This window comes from Podarcis liolepis (assembly GCF_965112155.1).
Source record: "Podarcis liolepis genome assembly, chromosome: 1".
In the NCBI taxonomy this organism is placed as follows: Eukaryota; Metazoa; Chordata; class Lepidosauria; order Squamata; family Lacertidae; genus Podarcis; species Podarcis liolepis.
This window is the reverse complement of record NC_139554.1, coordinates 24,147,894-24,170,828: the sequence shown is the minus strand read 5'-3', so window position 1 is coordinate 24,170,828 and position 22,935 is coordinate 24,147,894. Positions and strand designations below refer to the sequence as shown.

The 22,935-nt window shown below is 43.7% G+C and overlaps 2 protein-coding genes across 6 annotated transcripts in view; one reads left to right on the top strand and one right to left on the bottom strand.

Annotated features, from left to right (window-relative positions):
• FOXN3 (forkhead box N3) overlaps positions 1-22,935 on the bottom strand; it is a gene marked incomplete at its 5' end in the record, with an annotated part of 140,900 nt that overhangs the window by 100,257 nt on the left and 17,708 nt on the right. For all 3 annotated transcript variants that reach the window (XM_083502584.1, XM_083502585.1, XM_083502586.1), the window contains one exon: positions 2,223-2,359. In XM_083502584.1, coding sequence (XP_083358710.1) covers positions 2,223-2,359 — 137 coding nt within the window. The remainder of the gene's footprint in view (positions 1-2,222; positions 2,360-22,935) is intronic.
• The window catches only part of LOC310707013 (lysosomal enzyme trafficking factor-like), a 31,284-nt gene continuing 8,524 nt past the window's right edge, over positions 176-22,935 (top strand). The window contains exons 1-2 of one of the 3 annotated variants that reach the window (XR_014526266.1): positions 176-1,648; positions 5,449-5,973. The gene's annotated coding sequence lies outside the window, so the exon portion shown is untranslated. Of the gene's footprint in view, positions 1,649-5,448; positions 5,974-6,978; positions 7,013-22,935 lie in introns of those variants that run through there. The other 2 variants (XM_083503570.1, XM_083503571.1) reach the window with 2 other exon arrangements.

Below are 22,935 nucleotides of genomic sequence, written 5' to 3'. Positions count from 1 at the left end.
CTTCCCGCTGGAGCAGCACCTATTTATCTACTTGCACTTTGACGTGCTTTCGAACTGCTAGGTTGGCAGGAGCAGGGACCGAGCAACGGGAGCTTACCCCATCGCGGGGATTTGAACCGCCGACCAGCTGATCGGCAAGTCCTAGGCTCTGTGGCTTAACCCATAGCGCCACCCACGTCCCAACTAATAATGTCTACCAAGACATAAACCTCATTAAGTTCAATGGTGGCAAACATGAGATGGCTGCCTTAACCTCCAATATTCAACTTGCTACAGCTAGTATCAATTCCTTAGGCGCAGCTCTTCACCTCCTTCTGTCATCAGTGCTCAATCTCACATTCAGTACACCTTTTAGCAACAGATACCCTGGCAGTGAGAGCTCCCGGTGCTGCTGATCATAGATTAAAACAACAACAACAACAACAACCTGGTAGAATGTCTCTTATTATTATTATTTTCTTTAATCAGGAGGGTAAAAATGCTGCAAGTCCACTGTAGTTGCTATGTAGGGTTATCCGTTACCAAGGCAACAGCGTATATCTTAGTACTAATGGCCTGTCCTTTTGCCAGGCAACAGCCTTGTGATGCAACTGCACCTGTCTCAGCTATGCGTTGCTATGGAGACGTTCTAGTCGCTATGGTTACCATCACGCTAATCGCCTAGCAAGGGCAGACATACAGCCGTCTCCTGCAAAAGCCCAGCTGTTCCTCCCAATCTCTGCCTGAAGATTGATTGTCTGGGTCATGTGACGGAACGCGCGGATCAACACAGATGCACGAGAACCTCATTAACGTTACCAGAACGAAATTACTTTGCATGTTGCTGGCTTCTTAAAAGCAGGGAAGAAGTGATATAACTTGGGGGGGGGGGGCAGAAGAGTATTGCACCACCCCCAAAATCCCCATCTAAATACATATTTAAAATTCCTTATTGGCTTTTAACACGGGCAACAGACATATATATCTGCAGCCAGGTAGGGTGTAGCTTAGATCTAATTTGTGCAACAGGTTACACAGGTTTCTAAATTATTATTATTTTTAAATTTGCCTATTGTTGTCCTATGTGCAGATGTGATTTGATCCTCCGTTTCTAGAAACAAATAATTCATTTCCCGAATGGTTGTTATGAAAAGCAGGCGGTTTGATACCCCGTAATTATCTCATACTTTCCCCTGAGTAGGACAAACAAGAAACAAACAATCACTGTTCAAGTGCTTCCATTTCCCCCCTCCAATGACATTTCAAAGTCACCAGTCCTAGATTCACCTTTTTTACAAGATGAACAGGAGTGAGCTATGGCAACTAGGCATAACCATGCACAGACACACTCGCCTCACAGAACAGGTAACCACAACAGCAAGGGAAGCTTCCTGTTACCTAGAAGCAAAAGTTTATATAGCTGTGTTGACAAAGCGATCTACCAAGTAGGGAGCTAGGAGGACAAAAAGCACCAGCGACCTGCTTCCAAAGAGGTACACATTTATTCATGCAAGCAAAGAGGAAAACCCAGCTGGTTTCCTTTCCCTTTTAAAACTCCAGCTATGGCCCTGAGCACAAGCAGCTAGAATGTTTTTCAGAAACATCCAAAGGAGCGCTGGAAACTTACAATGACAAACTGCAAATGAACAGGTCGGTTCCTCCAAAACCGGTAAGACATACTGCGGCTCTAACCGACGATTTAAGTACCAATAAGTTTAGGGAACTACCATGCTTTCTGCAGCTGCTGTAGTCCTTTATGGCAGGGAGTGGGCAGAAGACAGACTGTGGTCTAATTTCTCTCCACTGGGCCACCAATAAGTTTCCAGCGGCCCACTGAGAGCTAACAGGTTGCTGTGTTTCTTGCAAAAAAACAGTGAATTAGGTGGGTTTTGGTTTAAACAGCAAAGGTGCATCCTGTGCTGTTAAGCGAGATTACATACCTGGGATCGCTTATCACAATTAGTTGTGCCTTAAAAGATCCCAAATATGCACAATTAGAGCTAAATACCAAGAGTGCATACCAAGAGTGCATACTTTGGATCTTTCAACAGTTAAAGTACAACTAATTTGTGATAAGCGCAGTAATCGCCTTTGCTAGCCCATCAAGCAGTGGAATTCTAGTAAAAGCTAGACTGCATAATGTTGTTAGCAGCCCTCCCCAATTTCTAGACCTTGCCTGATCCAGTATTTGAGACAAGACAAAAGCAACTGCCCATGTTAAAATGATATTCAAGTTTTCTTACCTTTGATATGCCTGAGGAGACGCTGGAGGGGTGCTGAACACATGCGAATATGGGTGATAGGGGGTCTTTTTCAAAGCCTGGATAAGATTTTGTCTATATTCTGGGTCTATACACCATAAAGACCCTTTCCCAATACTCTGCAAAGGAGGATAAAAAAATATCATTTTAAATGATGTAAGTATATCTCTAAGTTTTTCAGAAAACCGAGAATATTCTTTCCTGCTTATGAAGAACAACAGATCTCATTTTTCTGCTACAAATGCTAGTTTAGGTGCAGCTGTATTTCAGTTTTGATGTTTAAGAAGGAATTGGGGCAGTCTGATATTGTATGTAAACTGTGAAAATAGCTACTACTGTGCTCTGTTCAGCAGTTTTCTGGAAATTCTCTCTCCCTCTCTGTCAATGCAGCACACATACCACATATTGAAATATCATAGTTATTCTTCACGGCCAAGTTGGAAGATAAATAAGCTTTGCAGACAAGAAACTAAAACTGTTATTCTCTTCTGGGTGTTGTAAAAGAAACTTGGAGGAAGGTGGGCTTAAGCTCCCTAAGCAACTTATTTTAAAAACTAATACCAGAAAGCCTAATACCAGAAAGCATGAGTTCCACCTTACCACAAAAAACTTAATCCCTCAACTCCACTTACTGTCTGGTTCACACCAAGTGTAATAATTAAAATAAATCTGAATATATGAAGCCTAGGTTTCTGTTTGGGAGATCTAGAATTTCAGTTTTAGCCTGAGAGAATCGTAATCAGTTTAGCTTGCCTGCAACAGGTAAGGCTTAAACAAAATTTACTAGTTATTTTCAAGTTCAGACGATTCCACTTCTATTCCCTTGCAACTGGTAATAATGGGTGGAATTCAACCAACTTGTCCTTGTCAGTGCAAACAGAACTTGAGAGCAGAACTATATGTGGAAGAAGGCAAGGAGGGGGAATTCTGTTGTGCAAGTGGAAGTTCTTGCACTAACAGAAAAAAATGCACTCTTGAGTGGCAGAAACAACACTGATTCAGGAACCAAGCACAGTGGGTTGTATCCCACGAAGTCTGCCTCCTGTTAGCGTAAGGACTTCTGCTTGCACAACGGGCTCTGTGCTCGTTGCCCTAATCTTCTCTGAGGGGCATGTTCAAAAAAATACCAGGATGGACAACACATCATATCCCCATTTATTACACTACTGGGAATGTGCCACCGTTATTAGAAGGAATTACAACTTTTCAGGGACTCCCAGATCAGGTCAGTCAGGAAGGTTTACATAGGGAATGTTTCCCTTCCATCCCCAAATTCAATTACAATTCATACAGATGACTCTATCTTACTTTGGCAAGGCAACCATCCAAGCATTCCACTACAGGTAATGGCTCAGGGCATTGCTATTAAACCTATGTTCGAAACAGTACTTAAAGAGCACCACTTTACTACAAGAAAACTAGAGTGAAACTAGAATAACCTGAAATGATGGGCTGCGGACTCAATGGCCATGTGAACTAGCAATGAGCAAATCTTAGCCGTTCTTCTTAAAGTTCACAAGTAAGAGCTACTATAGCCATTCTTTTTTGTGATATCATACAAGCAATATAGCTGGTGAAAATTCCAAGATGCATCCAGGGTAGATGTGATTTGGTGAGGAGGAACGCCTAGAATGCTACAGTAGCCTGGTTTCTTGTACAGCTTCAGCAGCTTGTCTATTAAATATTTGGCATGAATTAACACAGAAATATAGCAGGCAACTGTGGTAGGTTTTGCTATGTCAGGAGGATTGATAAAAGGCTCCCAAAGCAGCTTACAAATAACCACAATGCAGTGCAATGCAATACAACACAATAAAGTCAAGTCAGTCTGTGTCCCCTGGCTTACAATAAAAAGACACGGCACAAAAGGAAAATGGACTGAGAAGGAGGAAAGAAGTGAACCTGGGTTCACACCCTTAGTTACAAGTTGTTCTAATGACCAATATGGATGGGAATATTCAGGAGAGGAGACAGTATTAAAGCCTCTCAGAACCACTAATAAAAGCACAGATTTAAAAAGTATTTTAAAGGAATTTAAAATAACACATACATATATACATTCACATAGGTAGGAGGCTTACATGAAGAAGGGAAAGCAAAACAACTTACAGTCATACCTCGGGTTGCAAACGTGATCTGCGCAGGAGGCACGCTCGCAACCCGCAGCGCTGCGTCTGCGCACGCGTGTGACGCGATTCGGCACTTCTGTGCATGTGCGTGGCGCCGAAACCCAGAAGTAACCCATTCTGGTACTTCCCAGTTCGGTGCGGTCCGCAACCCGAAAACGCACCTCAGCATTCCTAACCCGAGGTATGACTGTATAGCCATATATATATATATATATATATATATATATATATATATATATGTGTGTGTGTGTGTGTGTGTGTATATATGAATGAGAGATTTTATTTAAGTGAACAATAAGGTTTAAATGATAAAGGGATTTAAGACTCCAAAAGAAATAAGCTCCGTGAGGAGCACCTTACAATAGTAGAAAAGGCCCTTGTTTAAAAAGGAAGCTAACAAGATGAGAAATTAATTCACAGCCTTTTTGGGTTTCTGTACTTACATGGAGATAAATCCTAATCACGTTCAACTGAGCATCATTTCATGACACAGTAATTTAGTTTTACTAGCAAACTGAAGTTTAAACCGACCCCTTTCCTGCCCTGGGAGGAGCACGGGCAATGTTCATGTGACACACTTACACACTGCAGCTGACACACGTCGCGACACACAGTTTGGAAAGCTCTGCTCTAAAATAAGCCGCGCCAGATGAAACTCATTTCTTTTCGATAGAGTTACAAGCTTGGTGGATCAAGGGAATGCACGGATGCAGTGCATCTTGATTTCAGTAAGACTTTTGACAAAGTCTCCCATGGTATTCTTGTGGATAAGTTGGCAAACTATGAGCTGCATTGCAGAGAGTTGGACTAGATGACCCTCAGGGTCCCTTCCAACTCTACAATTCTATGATTCTATGAAAATGTGAAGCAGCCAAAAAAGGCTGATCACATACCAGAACTTCCAATAAAGAGAAAGTTTGCTCGATGTTACAGCCTTTTTCAGTTGAGAGCTGTCAGTGAGCTAAGTTCCAGGTTGAAGTATCCTTATCCCACTAGCAGAATGATTACATGTGAGTTGTGAAATGCTAAAGGTTTTTTTTAAAGCAGACACTGACAATATTTTATTTGATATGGAAAAGGTGTGAAGAACACCTTGTGTGGTTCTTCAGGAAGGATAAAAACAACCCTTCACTTTTCCAAATCAATGGAGTTTAGACCAATCCCTCAGTGATTGAATTTCCATCTTCCCAACATTTCGCATGATACTCCACCACGCTTCGAAAGCCGTAATTCAACAGAATCTTATGATAAAAAGTGAGGAAAGGGGTGGGAAGGAAGAGCCCTTTTGATTACATTTGTCTCCAAGGCAACAAGTAGTGCATATGGAGTGGATTAAGAGCTCCCGGATCACTTTTGCAACACAATGTTTCAAACTCCTCAAGCACAACACTGCAAGCCTTGCTACAGTCATTCATTCATTTGCTTTACTTGTCCTTCAGTGATTAATGAACGAAAACTGGTGCTGGTTGTTTCCTCGGTCACAGCTCCAAACTCACAAATAGCCACAGAAACATTTACTGGTCCACGTGTTTGAACTTACTTAGTTGCCTGCATCCATTTTTTTACTCATCCGAAGCAGGTACTGTATTTTTCGCTCTATAAGACGCACCAGACCACAAGACGCACATAGTTTTTGGAGGAGGAAAACAAAACAAAAAAAAATCTGAATCTCAGAAGCCAGAACAGCAAGAGGGATCGCTGTGCAGTGAAAGGAGCAATCCCTCTTGCTGTTCTGGCTTCTGTGATAGCTACGCAGCCTGCATTCACTCCATAAGACGCACACACATTTCCCCTTACTTTTTAGGAGGGAAAAAGTAAGTCTTATAGAGCAAAAAATACGGTAGTTACTTAAAGAGAAGTTACAGGCAAACAGGTCTGTATAGCTTAGCATTGGCCACATCTGCACTCTACATTAAAAGCATCCTTAAGAATCCTGGAAGTGGTAGTTTGTTCAGGGTGCAGAGTGTTGTTAGGAAAGACACAGCCACCATTCTCAGAGTGGTTTAAAAATCAATCCCTCTTTGAAGGGAACTCTGGGTATTGTGGCTCTGTGAGGGAGATAGGGGGTCTCTTAACAAATTACAACTCCAACCGTTCTTTGGGGGAAACCGGGCCTCTTAAAGTGGTATCATAGGTGTCATAGTCCCCAAGGTATCAGGCTGACAGAAGGCCTGATGAAGCTCTGCTACCTGAGATGATTTGCCAAGCAGAAATGTCAGGGATTGAACCTGGGCCTTCCACATTCACGTATTTCTTTTACAGCTGAGCTACAAATTCCTTGGTACTACGCCTTTGCTTGGTCCCAGAAATGGCCAAACAATTTTGGGGAGCTTGCAACTCCACCAAAGTCAACTGAAACTTGAAATTCAATGTGGTATGATGGTTAAGACTGTAGGATAAGGTAAAATCCCAATCATTCATGAAACCCTCTTGGGTCAGTCCCTATGTCTTGGCCTAACTCACCTCACAGGGTTGTTACAACCATGTATTTGTCTGGGGTATACCTTGTACACCACCTTAAGCTCCTTAGAAAAGTGGTGGATTATAGTGATAAATAAATATACCTATTATGGTCAAGTTCCAATATTTTTATGTGATTTTTTTTTTAGCATGTCTCCTGATCAAAGCACAAGTCACAGAATAGTAAGTGACTTTTTAATTAATTTATTTTTTTACAGCAAGTTACCTGAAAGGTATATCCTCTCAGATACAAGAGGGGAAGATTAAATTGCTGAGGTTCAAATTTTGTGCACAGTACACACACACAATCCATATGGAGCTGAACACAGACAGGTTATTGAATTAAGGACTAAGTTACTGTATTTGTTCCTGCACTGCAGGGGGTTGGACTAGATGACTCTTCATGGTCCCTACAATCCTGTGATTCTATTGGGACCTTAAGAGAAGGCCTTATACCGTATTTTCGCGCTACAAGGACGCACCAGACCATAAAACACACCTAGTTTTTGGAAGCGGAAAACAAGAAAAAAAATATTCTGAATCCCAGAAGCCAGGACAGCCAGTGGGATCGCAGTGCAACGATCCCTCTGGCTGTCCTGGCTTATGGGAAAAGCCCCGAAGAGCCGCACACACGCTCCACGCAGCTCTTTAAAGGGAGGGCTTAGCAGAGCCTCCCGCCTGCATTCGCTTCATAAGATACACACACATTTCCCCTTACTTTTTAGGAGGGGAAAAGTGTGTCTTACAGAGCCAAAAATACGGTAGGTAACCAGGATCAATTTGAAAGTACCAGCTCTGTGTCAGAGTTGAGCATCTGTTGGGAACAAGAGGAAGGAGAGGCTACTTGATTCAGTCCTCCTCCACAAACAGGCATTGGAATTGCATTAGCAGCCCACAAACAGCCACGGGTTTCTGTGCGCAATGCGCTCTGTGCAAAGTCCCTCCCACTTTTAGCCCTGCAGAGCATTCTTTAAGACGAGCAGAGTGTACCCAGCAGGGTGACCCAAGCGTGCAAACTGGGCTGATTAACCTAAGACTGGCAGGAGGTAGCTGAATAATCCTAAGTCGCAAAATCATGCATGAAAAAAGAAATATGCAAGAAAATGTAAATTTATGGTCAGTTGGCATAATGTTATACAAATTATATGACCAAGAATTGGGTCAGAATTTCTATCGCTTGGGATCAGAACTGTAATTTCTTTTTAACACATGGGCATGAACACACAGCCCTGGTACAGAATGTTTAGGACCATGATGCTAAGTTCAGATCTGCCTCAAGTTTACTCTTATACAATGAATCACCCTCAGTTGTCCCAGAAGATTATTATTACTAATTGAACTTATGACCCACCCAACTCAAGATGGTATGACCTCACAACAATCCTGAAAGGAACTTTAGGATAAGAGATAGTGACTGGCCCAAATCCACCCAACAACTTCGTGGGTGAGTGGGAGATTTGAATCTGTGTCTAGCCAGTCATAGCCTAACCTGTTAACCACTACAGTATCTCATTCTCAGATTGGACAGGAATTGGCCATGCCTTAAGTACAACAGGGCTTCAGATTCATATACTGTTTCCAGCATGAATTGGGAACCATGGTACATATCTGCTTTAGCTTGTAGGAATATTATGCAAGTCGTGGGAGAAGTTCAGGAGACAGAAGGGCAACAATAGTTTGGTTTTATTCACTGAGAATCAAACAAAAGCACCAAATTGCAGAAAGACAGGTTAAGGCTATGATGCTAAGCACACTGCTAGAAATACGTTCCACTGACATTAATGGAATTTACCCCCAAGTAAAACATATTTAGCATCAGGCAGTATCTTTTAGGATGTGCATCCTAACAATGGGTTCCACTTCAGATGGCAATAGCAAAATAATTTTGATGGGATCCTCCGTGCCACACACCCCTGCCCCCCAAAAGATGCCGAAACAGACAAAAGTGATCAGCCCCATGGAATATGATGTTTAAGCACAAAGTCACATATCGTTTCCTCTGGCTCTGCCAAATCCTTTTGGTATTACAGCTCCACATTATGCCTTTGCTACTTGAAATTTAGAGCTGGCAACCTCAACAAGCTTGGCACCTTAGCTACGTTTCTCTCGCCAGTTTGCATATGCTCAGAGAAATAATATTACAAATGTGAAATGCCCAGATGGTGAATTTAAGACAGGGGAAAAAAATATTTTGCTACAATGATATATCACCCCCCTCCTCATCCCCACCCCCCGCCCTGGTCTCTCAAATCTTTAAAAAGTTTAGCTGAATCCCAAGGCCCTAAAAGCTGCTTCACATACCATATATATGTGTATGTGTGTGTGTGTGTGTGTGTGTGTGTGTGTGTATATATATATATATATATATATATATATATATATATATATATATGGGTATAAGTTACAAACCTGTATTGTGTATGCTGCAGAACAACATCAGGAAGCTTTACAGCTCATTGTGGCTCCCAGCAGTATGTTTCAACAATGTAGGGGAAGTGCACTTGAAAATATGTGAGCTTCAAAACATCACAGTTTTATCAAGCACATAATGCCAGTTGCCCAAAGCTTTTTTTTTTGAGAGTGGGGTCCACCTTTAACCCCAGCCTCCTACAATCATGGAATTTACTGTCTATTTTTTTAGCCATTTAAAATATTTTTATCTCGCTACCTCATTACAATCATTGCTCAAAGTGGCCACTAATATCAAATGATGTAAAAAACATTTGGGGGGTTGGGTTGGGGGTTGGGCAGGGGAAGCCAGCTTTCAGAAAGAAATCAACAGCAGCAAGGCCCCATCTGCAGAAAAGCAGGCCATACGAGAGCATCCTCCATCAGACCCTACGGCCTGGGTTGTATGACACAGAAAGACAAACTACTGGTCCCTTTTAATCCTGAGCCATGCTGAGCTAAATCAAGGTTTGGGCTTAGCATGTTATTTGAACCCAGGCTTGTGGCTAAGCTCTCCTCCCTAACTACGAGGGGGTCACAGTTAGTCATAGTTTAGCTTACCATGTCATATGAGAACCAGCCCACTGTAGAACAATTATATCCTTCTACTTCTCTCAACACTACCATTTTTCTGCATTACCTCCCCCACCTTACCTTTGTGTGTGTCCTCAAAAAAGGGGGGGGGGACAAAAGAAAATGATTGGATTCCAGGTGCAATTTAATTTAGGTTGGTCCATGACCCAGTCTGGCACACCCAACACAGCAGCTGAAGAACTGAAAGCAAACCTAAAGTCCAACAGTCCCAAACTCATTCAGTGCTCCTCTGAAACCTATACAATTGGGTTGAAGCAATAAAGGCATGTCATGTTGGTGTGGACAACAGCACACAGGAATTAATTTGTGCCAGATTTTCACCTACTCCAGAATCTGGTTTTTCCTACTACATCCAGTAGTAATAGCTGATAAGTCAATTTCCTCTGCCAAACTTTACCTGCTTCCAAAATATTTTTGATCGAATGCTTAACTCCATTCTCTGTCTCTGTCTCTCACAAACACACAGTATTTTAACCTCAGGCGATACTAAGTATGCATCTCTTTCAATCAAATTTAAAGAGTGTGTGCGCACATTAGGGTCAATGGTATAACTTCCCTATACACATTTAACTATATTTTAAAGGCCACAAACAAATGTTGTATCAGCCTTCCTCCATTCTGTATGCTCCAGGTGTTTTGGGCTATGACTCCTATCATCTATGGCCACTGGCTTTGCTGGCTAGAACTGATGGAAGTTGTAGACCAGCTGGAGGGCTCCCATTCTACCTGCTCCATCCTAAGCAAACTCTATGCTGATATAAAGCTCAACCCTACTTACAGAACTGTGTTTTATATTGGCTCCTAAGACATTAAACCCCCCCCCAAACTAGCTGATATTCCTACTTCTTAATTCAATGCATGCTCCACCCGCCATCTCCAGCGCTCCATGTCATAATGCCCTACAAGGAGGCATGAACTTCTGATTATCTGCATGTTGTAGATATTGTCTCACAAGCCATTCAGCTAAGTGAAGCCATACTGTGCCTTCTGACTGACATTTTGGAAACCGGGCATCCAAAATTTTCATGGGTGTCTGCAGAGCCGAAACACACATTTAATCATCAAAACAGAGCAGCCAGATGGATTATTCAGAGACGCTAACCACTTTGGTCCCCCATTGACTTCAGGCATTCAGCTGTGAAAATTTTGGCCATGCATCTGGTGATGGGAGCACATTAGAGGGTTGCTATGAGAACATGAATCCACCGGCAGAGCTTATTCACCATTCCGAGATTTTAAGGGGAAGAGCAGTTTGTGCCCCCTAATCGTATTGACTGCACCACAGCTGCCATAAAAGCCAACCTTACTGGCACACCAAATCCGAAAAGGCGAGGGCGGGGAGTACAACTGAGAGCCACTAATAGGCCAAAAGTCAGCAGAGGATTACACCACTCTGCATTATTGCAGTCTTCCTTCATCTCAATTATGGAAAGACTTTCCCCCTGAAGAAGAGTTTTCCCAATTTCGCGAAGGCTTTTCCAATAACAATTTCACAAGAAATGCAACAACGGGGCTGTTCAGCCGCTCCTTTTAAAATAATAATAACAATATCCATTTTGTATCGAATTAAGACTTTCTGGGCAATGCGGCATGTAGGAAATTGTGGCTCTTGAATGCTTAAAGAAATGATGCCTTGAGCTTTTCAGCGCACCTGAGGCATGCAATAATCTCTCAGAAATGCACTTTGGGGAAGAAATGCTGGCTTAAATAATGCATCTGCTTTTCACTAAAGGAAAGGATGCGAAAACAATTTTTAAAAAATAAAAAATAAGAATTACCAGAGTGGATTTTGGCTTCCTTCACTAGCATGTGCTGCAACTCATGGAAACACCAGCACTGGGGGGGGGGGGGAGCATTTCCGTAGGGCGGTAATTCAACAAATCAAGCCCACTGTGACCATTTATGTCTGGTTGTATCAGCAAAACCGTGGCCCAAGGTTGCCAAGGGCAGAGAAGCTTTGCCATGTACAAAAGGGAACTTGTACAGTGATGAATGCTCCTCTTAAAAGCCAGCGCTGTCCTACCGATTCTCAAAGAGGTGGGGGGGGGGGAGCAAAACACGCTTTCCTTCCAGCAATCTCTTCCGCACTTGAGTTCCATCAGTTGAGCAAGAAAGAGATCTTTCATTCTGCAATGCCTTAAAAGCTTGGGTGGGTGGGAATAGTGGGGGACCAGTATATCACAAACTGAATGGTACAATAATTTGGTACTGGACACTATAGAATGTAGGGTATATTTATAAATTCACAACCTGATTTCCCACCATTTGTGAACCAATATCCAGTTTTTGCCAGTCAGCACGAAAGAGTTGCAGTTATTCTTTCTTTAGCGATATTTTGAATTTCGAATAGTCAAGTCACCATCGTTTAGAATTTCTAAAATGTGAAGTTTCGACCAACTTCTGCTTCTATAAACAGTAAACTGGGAAATCTACACTGGCAACCTGTTAAGACAACAGAGTTTGGTACTATTGTGCTGAAGGCAACTGATCTGCAGTCTACAAACTACAGTCATACCTTGGTTTTCGAACAGTTTAGTTTTCAAATATTTTGCCTCCCGAACACCGCAAACCTGGAAGTGACTGTTCCAGTTTGCGAACTATTTTTGGAAGCCGAACGTGTGATGGGGCTTCTGATTGGCTGCAGGAGTTTTCTGCAGCCAATCAGAAGTTGAGCTTTGGTTTCCGAACGTTTTGGAAGTCGAACGGACTTCTGGAATGGATTCCGTTCAACTTCCAAGGTACGACTGTACAGTACTTGCTTCCAAAGTACAGTGGTACCTTGGGATGCAAATGGGATCCGTTCCGGAGCCCCGTTCGCACCCCAAACGGAATGCAAGATGCGACGGTGCATCTGCACTTGTCGCGTTTCGCCAGTTCCGCGCATGACATCATTTTGAGCATCTGCGCATGCGCGAACGGCGAAACCCGGAAGTAACGCGCTACGTTACTTCCGGGTTGCCGCGGAGCGCAACTCGAACGCACTCAACCTGAAGCACATTCAACTCGAGGTATGACTCTAGTTATTCTTCCTATGTTTAGATAACACTGCTCAAAGACTGCAGCCTGCATTCTCTTCTCAAGCTACAGTCTGGATGGTGTTTAAGTAAGGCACACAAAAATAAATTGGACCTATTTCTCAAGCAATTGTTGAGGCCCGCATATCATATCAATGCTGAGGCTGCCCAAAGCCCCTAAGGTATTTATATCTTTAAAAAATAGATATTCATTTGAATTCAGCAAAACACGTCTCTGATTTTTCTAATACAGAACAAATAAAATCGCAGCAGAATTCCTAAAGAAAAACAAATGAATTGCCAGCCATTACCGCCAGTTACATGCCATTTCAATCTCCTGTAATGGCACATACAAATTACAAAGTGCTCACGCAGTCAATAGATTTTCTACACTCCTTTCAAGCATTCTTAATAGGAGTGGGACTGTCTGTAAGCTCCGTCACACAGTTATTAACACAACATTTTAGACAACGTAAAATAACTTTCCAATAAGTGTTTTTATTAAGAAGAAAAAACCAGGTGCCTTTTTATCTAAATCAGCAGTAGTAACACACTGTAACTTGCGCAGAGGAACAAAGTGTGCTTCTTAAATAAGGAGACTATGAAAAAATGGAAAACACCACACACACGCACAACAAAACAATGCTTGCCTTCTGCTCTGAATGCCACCTCCACAAACCATTTCATAAAAGCCAGTTGCAAGAGCCAATTGGTGGGAGGTGCTTCTGAATAGTTATGCAAAATTACATCACAGTCACACTTTCCTTGATTCTTTGGAAGTTCAGGGAAGTTCAGTGGAGTAAGAATGCTGGAAGGAGAACCTACAAATTAAGAAAATGGTATCTTGTGCAAGAGGATCCCTGACCCCTTCACCCTTCAAGAGTGGGGGCTCTTCCACACTTCCGCTCGCCTAATACCTAGAAAGCACGGGTCCGAGAGGTTTTCCACTTGTCCCATGCTTCCAGGCACGGGTCTGAGTGGTTTTCTGTTTGCTCCATTGCTTTCCCCGGGGAAATCTGCTTGTTACCGCTGAATCGGAGCAAACGTCAATCTGCAGAAAACCCAATTGACATTTGCTCCAATTCAGCAAATGAATTCAGTTACGAGCGGGTTTTCCCGGGGGAAAGCAGCAGGAAAAGCAGAAGTGTGGACAAGTTCTTAGAGAATATTTAGGAGACAATATTGAGCTAGATGATCCAATGGCCTGACTCTGCAATGTCCCATGTCCCTGTAGGCTTTTCTCTCTTTTTTGGAGAGCTGTTCAACCATTGATGCTGCTGCTGCTGCTGCTTAACCAAATGTGTTTCTGACCCTGCCAGTAAATTTGTTAAATGAGGATCCAAGTCTTTGGGGGGAATCATGTCCTTTAAATGGATGGTGGGTACACTCAGCCTTACTGACATGCAGGTGTGTATAGGTTTGCAACCTAAAATACACTGCACTCCCACCTTACAAACCTAGCTGACTATTTCAAGGCTCTCTGAGGATAACAAAAACTGTTACCAGGAGAACAAATGAGACCCTCATTTTAATTTTGCCACTTCCTATATTACTATCTACATTACAAATGTTTAAAGGGATTAAAAAACAAACAGCCATGCCTTAAGTACATAAAGAAAGTCTACTCAGATGAGCCACCAAATCGCCTTGCGCATTTTCTAAGGTATACCTGGGGCAAGTTCCCATCGGCAGCACTCAGCAAGTTTTCACAACATGCAGAGGGAAAACATTAGGCAGAAGTGAAGTGTCAGGTGTCCAGCAAACAGGAGGCCAAGCCTTTGTCAACAGAGAATTTCTCACTCTACTGAATGCCAAGACATAGAGTCCAGCCTACCCTCAACCTGGGACTCTTCAGATGTCTTGGATTCCAACGCCCATCAACCCTAGTCAGGATGGCTAATGGTTGGGGAAGGAAGTCCAGAAAGGGGGGTGGGGGTGGGAATTAGAGTCCAAAACATCTGGAGAGCACCAGGTTGGAAAAGGCTGATAGAGTCCATGTGCTTGCGATGGAGTTTTCCCCCAAGCAAATTTGATCAAGCTCCTTCATCCCTTTGTGGCCCGTGGTGCCTTAGTAAATAGCCTCTTCCTTGATGTTCTTCCTGCATATAAATTCTCTTCTGACACACCCCTACATTTAATATTGTCCCGTACTAAACATATCTTGCAAAATTAGGAGGGGAAGGGAGACTGAACCAAGCCAAGCCTTTTAGGCTTACTTCCCTTGATGCAGTCTATATAGGTTTTGCAGAATTAAAGTTTTTAAAAGTGGGCACTAGTACCAGACAAGTACAAACATTGGAAATGAGCAATATCCAATATGAATATGACCTAGTTCACACGCTATTTCGGGCCTAGACTGGGAACACAATCCTGGACGCACTTGGATACTTCTATTCCCCACAGACTTTGACGCATCATAAAAGCTTGTAGCTTATTTCAAAACTGAAGCCAAGTTTCATATTGTCTTACAGGCTTGGCTATCGTTTGGGAAGCCAGGGTGGGGTGGTGGTAGTGGTCAGAATGTCTGAGGCGTGGGAAGCCCCGAGTTGAAATCTCCACTCAACCAAGGACCATGGACCAGCCACTATCTCTCATTCCCAAGCTACCTCGCAGGGTTGCTGCGAAGATAAACAACCATTGGCCTATCTAGTCCAGTGTCGTGATCTCACAGTGGCCAACCATATGCCTGTGGGAAACCCTCAAAGCAGGACATAAGCAGAAAAGCACTGTCCCCTCTTGTGGTTTCCAGCAGCTAGCATTCAGAAGCATTACTGGCGGAGGCAGAGCATAGCCATCACAGCTAGTAGGCTTTTGACAGCCTTATCCTCCATGAATTTGTCCAACCCTCTTTTCAAGCTATCCAGGTTGGTGACCATCACTGGCTCCCGTGAGAGCACAGCTGTCAACCGTCCCTTATTTGGCGGGAAAGTCCCTTATCCCAGCGCCGTGTCCCGTTGCTGTCCCTTATTGATGATGTCCCTTAAATTTCCCGGGTTTCAAAGGAAGCAGCTCCTCTCCCTCCCTCCCTGCCGGCCAGGGAGGAGGGAGGCTCCAACTGTGTTGCTTGGCTGCGTTGCTCACCCAGTAAGGAGTCTAAGAACAACTGGGGGTGGGGCTTGCATGCCTTGTGCCGATCAAATGAGCCGCATTGCCTGGGGACTCACCTTTGCTCAGTGCTTCCCAGCGGAGAGGTGACAGTGGTTTTCCTTGCTGCATCCCCTTTGCCGGGTTGCTGCGCTGTGGGAACCACCGCTTGAGGCTTCGTTTGGCTGCTGGTTGACTAAAATCCCTTATTTTGGCTGCTGATCCCTTATTTTTGAGGCTGCTGGTCCCTTATTTTCAAATCTGTAAGTTGACAGCTATGCGTGAGAGCAAGTTCTGTAGTTTAACGATACGCTCCGTGAAGCAGTGCTTTCTTTTATCTGTCCTGAATCCATCCCCCTTGAACATTTTGAACCCTGAACCCTGCCCTAATCTCCTTGGAGGGAAAGGCATCAGGTGTAATAAATACATTCATGCCTTTAAACTACTTCAGTGTTTCTGCTACCGGTGGCTCTCCCTATGACGAAGCCTAAGAAATTAAGAACTCAGCTATAGCTTGAGGGAAGAGAGACACTGCTTCAGTTCCAATAGCTAGAGGCAAAATTTCTGTGGCAGCCAGGAGCAAGGTTTCCAAGCACGCAGGCATTAGCAGGACTACTTTTGTGGGGAAATTGTACTTTTCAGCTCATAGCTTTAGACCTTTGATTGAAAACTAACTCCTGGGTCTTTGGTCCTGGGTGAACAAACTGAGCATTAGTGAGCAGTGATACCATGGCCTCTGCACTACTCTAGCATAAGGGGAGGGGGGCAGCAGGTGAACCGCTGAGAGCCAAAACCAAGACGCTCCACGGGTGTCAGCTTTCCCCATCCCAGAGGAGAGTTGAGAGAGGTGGCTTGGGCCCTGGGAGGTGCTAGATAGGCTATTTCAGAGCAATAGGCTCACCTCCTCCCAAGTGGCTCTCTAAAAAAGGAATTGGCAATCAGAGCCTCTGCCCAAAACCCTGGAGAGCCACTGCCAGTCAGAGGCTAAGGTAAAAGGTAAAGGACCCCTGGATGGTTAAGTTCAGTCAAAGGAGACTATGGGGTGTGGCGCTCATCTCGCTTCAGGCTGAGGGAGCCGGCCTTTGTCCACAGACAGCTTTCCGGGTCATGTGGCCAGCAGGACTAAACCGCTTCTGGCGCAACGGAACACTATGATGAGTGCCAGAGTGCACAAAAACGCCGTTTACCTTCCTGCCGCAGCTGTACCAACTTATCTACTTGCACTGGCATGCTTTCAAGCTGCTAGGTTGGCAGGAGCTGGGACCAAGCAACGGGAGCTCACCCCGTTGTGGGGATTCAAACCGCCGACCCTCTGACTGGCAAGCCCAAGAGGCTCAGTGGTTTAGACCACAGCACTACCCGTATCCTGTCTGCCAGTCAGGCAATGTTGGGCTCATAGAACAGGATAACTCATAGAATCATAGAGCTGAAAGGGACCCTGGGGATCATCCAGTATCCAACTCCATGCAATATAGGAATATACAGCTGACCCTTATGGGGAATTCAACCTGAAACCTTGGTGTTGCCAGTTCCACACTCTAATCAACTGTGCTATCAAAGCTAGATGTGTGCCCTGGCATAAGACAGTTTCCTAAATTCCTATGAAAAGGGCAGCACTACTACAAGCACACAGTTTACCAACACAACTATGGCCCTCTTATTTATTCATTCATTCATTCATTCATTCATTCATTCATTCATACTTACATACATACATAATACACCACCTTTATCTTCCAAGGGGCTCAAGGAAGTGGACATGATTCTCCTCCTCTCCCTTTCATCCTCACAACAACCCTCACAGGCTTAGGACATGGTGACTGGCCCAAGGTCACCCAGTGGGGTGAGTGAGGCTGAGTGGGAGATGCGAACTCTGCTCCCCCAGGTCATAGTCCAACACTCTAACCATTACACCACACTGGCTCTCCTTCCCTCTCCTCTGGATACCATAACATGCCCTCCACACATTTTGACATTTTACTGTATTCAGTAAAAGGGAAGAGTGCCAGCCATCAGCAATCGAAAGTGATGCTTGGCCAACATCTAAACCTACCCCTCACCACCTGAAGCCACGTGCTTTTTTATATCCAACAACACCAAGCAGGTAAGGCAATAATGGTAGAAACAGTATGTTACAGAATAGTGGTTTAGCCTGTATGCGTTTTAAATCTCTACAGTTTGCAACACAGGCAGAGGCAAATGGCACACATACTTACGGAAATAACTGAATTCCTCTGGAACTGCAATCGCAGAAAGGCTTGTCATTTTTGTGTAACATTTATCTAACAAGAACCAGCTAGGATCAAGTCTATTATGTGCAAGGTAGGAACAGGATCAGATCTTCAGACACCCAGTACCAACCAGAGAAGGGCAACAGTCGCATGACGCTTTCCCAAACTAAACATTACAGTAAGCCCAATACTTATGCACATTTAACTTGTGAACTTTCAGCTTTACAAACTTTTTTTGTCGGTGTGCGTGTGTTAAACGGTTTTTTAAAGGGCAGAAAGGGGGTGGATGTCCAGGAAAAAAGACTTTGGTAATCCCACCTGTCATTGCACCCAATGTGTTTCGACTTTATGCGACTTTTATGCGAGTTTGACTTTAGTTGTGATCCCCAGAACATAACCCCCATGTAGGTAAGGGTAAAGGTAAAGGGACCACTGATCATTAGGCCCAGTCGTGGCCGACTCTGGGGTTGTGGCGCTCATCTCGCTTTATTGGCCAAGGGAGCCGGCGTATAGCTTCTGGGTCATGTGGCCAGCATGACTAAGCCACTTTTGGTGAACCAGAGCAGTGCACGGAAACACTGTTTACCTTCCCACCAGAGCGGTACCTATTTATCTACTTGCCCTTTGACGTGCTTTTGAACTGATAGGTGGGCAGGAGCTGGGACCAAGCAACTGGAGCTCACCCCGTCGCGGGGATTTGAATTGCCGACCTTCTGATCGGAAAGTCCTAGGCTCTGTGGTTTAACCCACAGCGCCACCTTGCTTGGGTAGCAATCAGACCTGGGGTGTATACATGTGTTTTAAAATTTAATACAGTGGTGCCCCGCAAGACAAATGCCTTGCAAGACGGAAAACCCGCTAGACGAAAGGGTTTTCCGTTTTTGAGCTGCTTCGCAAGACGATTTCCCCTATGGGCTTGCTTTGCAAGACGAAAACGTCTTGCAAGTGTTCCGATTTTTTTTTTGTCCCCCCCTTTTCTAAACCGCTAAGCCGCTAATAGCCTTTTAGCCGCTAATCCGCTAAGCCTTTAATAGCCGCTAAGCCTTTAATAGCCGCTAAACCGCTAATAGCGCTAATCCGCTAAGCCGCTAATAGGGTTGCTTTGCAAGACGAAAAAACTGCTAGACGAAGAGGCTCGCGGAACGGATTAATTTCGTCTTGCGAGGCACCACTGTACTAGGCAAAAAGAAACAGCTTTACATCAAAATCCCAGCACAAGGGGAGTAGAAGTTTTGTTTTCCCCACTCGCAAACCTACCTACTCCCACTGCCGCACTGCAATTAACCTGGTGGGGCGGGGAGGTTCCCGTCAACCCCAAGGGAGCATTTTCCCTAAGGCTAAGCAGTCCACCTGGGGCACAATTTTCATCGGGATTTCAGCTGGGGAGAGAGAGACAATGAGCTGTGGTCCCAATGAAAACTGGGAGGACTCGTTTCTGTAACACAGATGGATTTACCAACCACAAGATCATAATTACATTTGTTCTGGTCTTGGAAAGGGTGTAGAGTGGACCGTATTCCTTCTAAACATTCCTTTTTAAAATGGGAACAGACAAGTCCTTTGCGAAAGACACGCAGAAAAGAGCACTGACTGCTTCCCCCTCAGCCAATTTCAGGGGAGACATGACGGGGGGGGACCCCATTGCACAAGCAGAAGTTCTTGTGCAGCACTTCTTCTGACCGGGTACTTTGGGCAAATGCCACCCATAAACTTCTAAACAGGAAACTTGACACATGCCAGATTAGACCACCAGATCATTCAACTCAGCACTGTCAACACTGACTGTCAATGGTTCTCCAAAGTCTCAGACAGGAGCCTTCCCCCCTCCCCTGAACGAGCATGACCTGGAGACGTCAGGAATTGAACCTAGTACCTTCTGCATGTGAATAACAGCTTACCCACCAAGGGGCAAAATGAGGACTGTGGAGACCGCTCTACTGTTTATGTGAAACGGCTCTGGAAATTTACCACAAGCAAACTTTCTTCCTTACATTTTTTTGAATGGTGGCGGATGAAAACAGAGAACCATGTGAGGAGCAGAAGAACAGCTCCACTTCTGTGGTGTTTAAGGAAACACCAGGACAGCTGTCTACAAGCACAAACTAGCCTTGGCATATGTACACATATATACACAAACTGATGCCCTTAAACTATGAACCTAGGTGTATATTCCTCTACCCTGACCCGGGTCCAATTTCTCCCTCACTAAACTTAGCTGCTGACGAGAACCATAGACAAATTGAAGTGAGATAAAGGATCTGGATGAAGCAAAGTTAGGGAAAGTACCTTAGAAGAGGAAGAAGCTCATGCAATGTCATAGTCATAATGGAAAAATTAAAAGAGCAGTGTGTTTCGTTAAGGAAAAGAATATATTGCAATTCCTTTAAAAGCTGCAGAAAATAACTGGCCATAACTTTAAAAATTGCTGGCGTCCATTTAGTACCATCCTTCTTGGGAGAGAGAAAAAACCCTCCAGCAACAGCAACGAAATTCCAGGAATACTGAATCAATGGGCTGCCCAGAAACCATGTAGAAAACCAGAAAACCGTGCAGAAATATTTTCAAAATACTTGTTTTTCATTCTCCAAGGATGCCAAATCAAAATTATCAACACCCTGGTTCTGTTTTTCTAGCTGACAATTTTATTTACATAAGTAACTTTTTAAAGAAACCTAACAGGTAAAAAGTAAACAAGGAATCACATTTATTTATTTTTTTAAAGCACACAATTAGATTTACTACTTGTATTTTGCTTTGAAAGGCAAAATTATCCAGAGACACATCAAAAAGCTTTTAAGACAAAAAAATGGGAAGAAGAGTAATGCTAAGGATACTGAAATAAGAATATCATCTACCATGCTATACCACAATAAAGGTGCCACTTAAAAGAGAAATATCCATTTTTTTATTTTACAGCCTGTACATATACCAAGCAGATATACTGCTTGAACTGAAGGCTAAATTAGATGTTCTTTCAGGAATTTTTTTAAAAACCAATCCTCTTTTTAAAAAGAAAAAAAATGGGGTGCATATTTTGTACTCTTGGACAGGGGCTGTTTCAAGAAAGTCGGGTCTTAATTGCCACAGAAGGAAAAAGCATCTCATTCAGGTTTTTGTTTTTTTAATTTGGGCAATATATTTTAAGAAGTCACACCTCAACGCTTTTCGGGTTGTTGTTCTTTTAAAGTCTATTTTTAGTCCACAAAAAGCAAAGAAAGCATGTGAAACCAGCAAAAATTAGTATCGATGTGTAAAAATATCTGCCAGTGTGGAAGGCCAAGATTAGTCATATCAACAACACTGCTGCGTCCCCATCTCTCATTTTAATACAAACTGCAAGCATCATCCTAAATTTAAGGTTTGAGAAACGGAATTATTTCCAGATAATGTTTCACTTCACAGAATATCTCTTTTTTAACTGACATCTCAGTTAAAAAATGCATTCTCCTACCTCAGTTTTGGCAAGTTATAGACTGTAAGGAGGGATAAGTCTATAGTCCGGTAAATATCAATTCATTTCTGTACCTTAAATGATGCTTTAGCAGATTAAGACTACAATCTCCACACAGTTTCTAGAAGCATATCACCCAGAGAATGACTTTTCCTGAGTGAATTCCTAGGATATTGTGCCCCTCAAAGAAATATATACCTCCCTCACCCAATCCCTTCTCAAAGACATTCTGACGCTACTCAACCAGAAAAAAGACCTTCATTGCCAGGTCACCTTGTACAACAATTAATGATCTTCTCTGCTATGCTTCCTACAAAAACCTACTGAGTCCCCCTCTCCCCCAGGCAGAAGGGGCTGAGGAGAGCAGGAGGAAGATCATTGGAACTTGAGCCAAACTGGATGTGGATGCCTAGGGCTTAAGATAGTGGTTCCCAATTAGCTAATTACTGAGGACCCCCTATGCGATGATAATAATAATTTTATTATTTATACCCTGCCCATCTGGCTGGGTTTTCCAGCCACTCTGGGCGGCTTACAGCGTATATAAAACATAGAAAAACACCAAACATTAAAAACTACCCGATACAGAGCTGCCTTCAGATATCTTCTAAAAGTCATGCAGTTCTTTATCTCCTTGACATCTGAAGGGAGGATGTTCACAGAGAAGGGCAGCACTACCGAGAAGGCCCTCTGCTGGTTCCCTGTATCTTCGCTTCTTGCAGTGAGTGAACCGCTAGAAGGCCCTCAGAGCTGGACCTCAGCGTCCGGGCTGAACGAAGTGGGTGGAGACACTCCTTCAGGTATATTGGGCCAAGGCTGTTTAGGACTTTAAAGGTCAGCACCTATACTTTAAATTGTGCTCAGAAACATACAGAGAGCCAGTGAAGATCCATTAGGACTGGTGTTATATGGTCCTGGCAGCCACTCCTAGTCACCAGTCTTGCTGCTGCATTCTAGATTAGTTGTAGTTTCTGAGTCACCTTCAAAGGTAGCCCCACATAGAGCGCACTGCATTAATCTAAGCGGGCGAGAACCAGAGCATGCACCACTTTGGTGAGAAAATCTACAGGCAGGGAAGGTCTCAGCCTGTGTACCAGATGGAGCTGGAAGACAGCTGCTCTGGTCACAGAATTGACCTGCACCTCCATGGACGGTTAGGAGTCCAAAAAGACTCCCAGGCTGTACCTCGGTCCTTCAGGGGCACAGTTACCCTGTTCAGGACCAGGGAGCCCCCCCCCAAAAAAAACAGCACTTCTGTCTTGTTGGGATTCAACCTCAATCCGT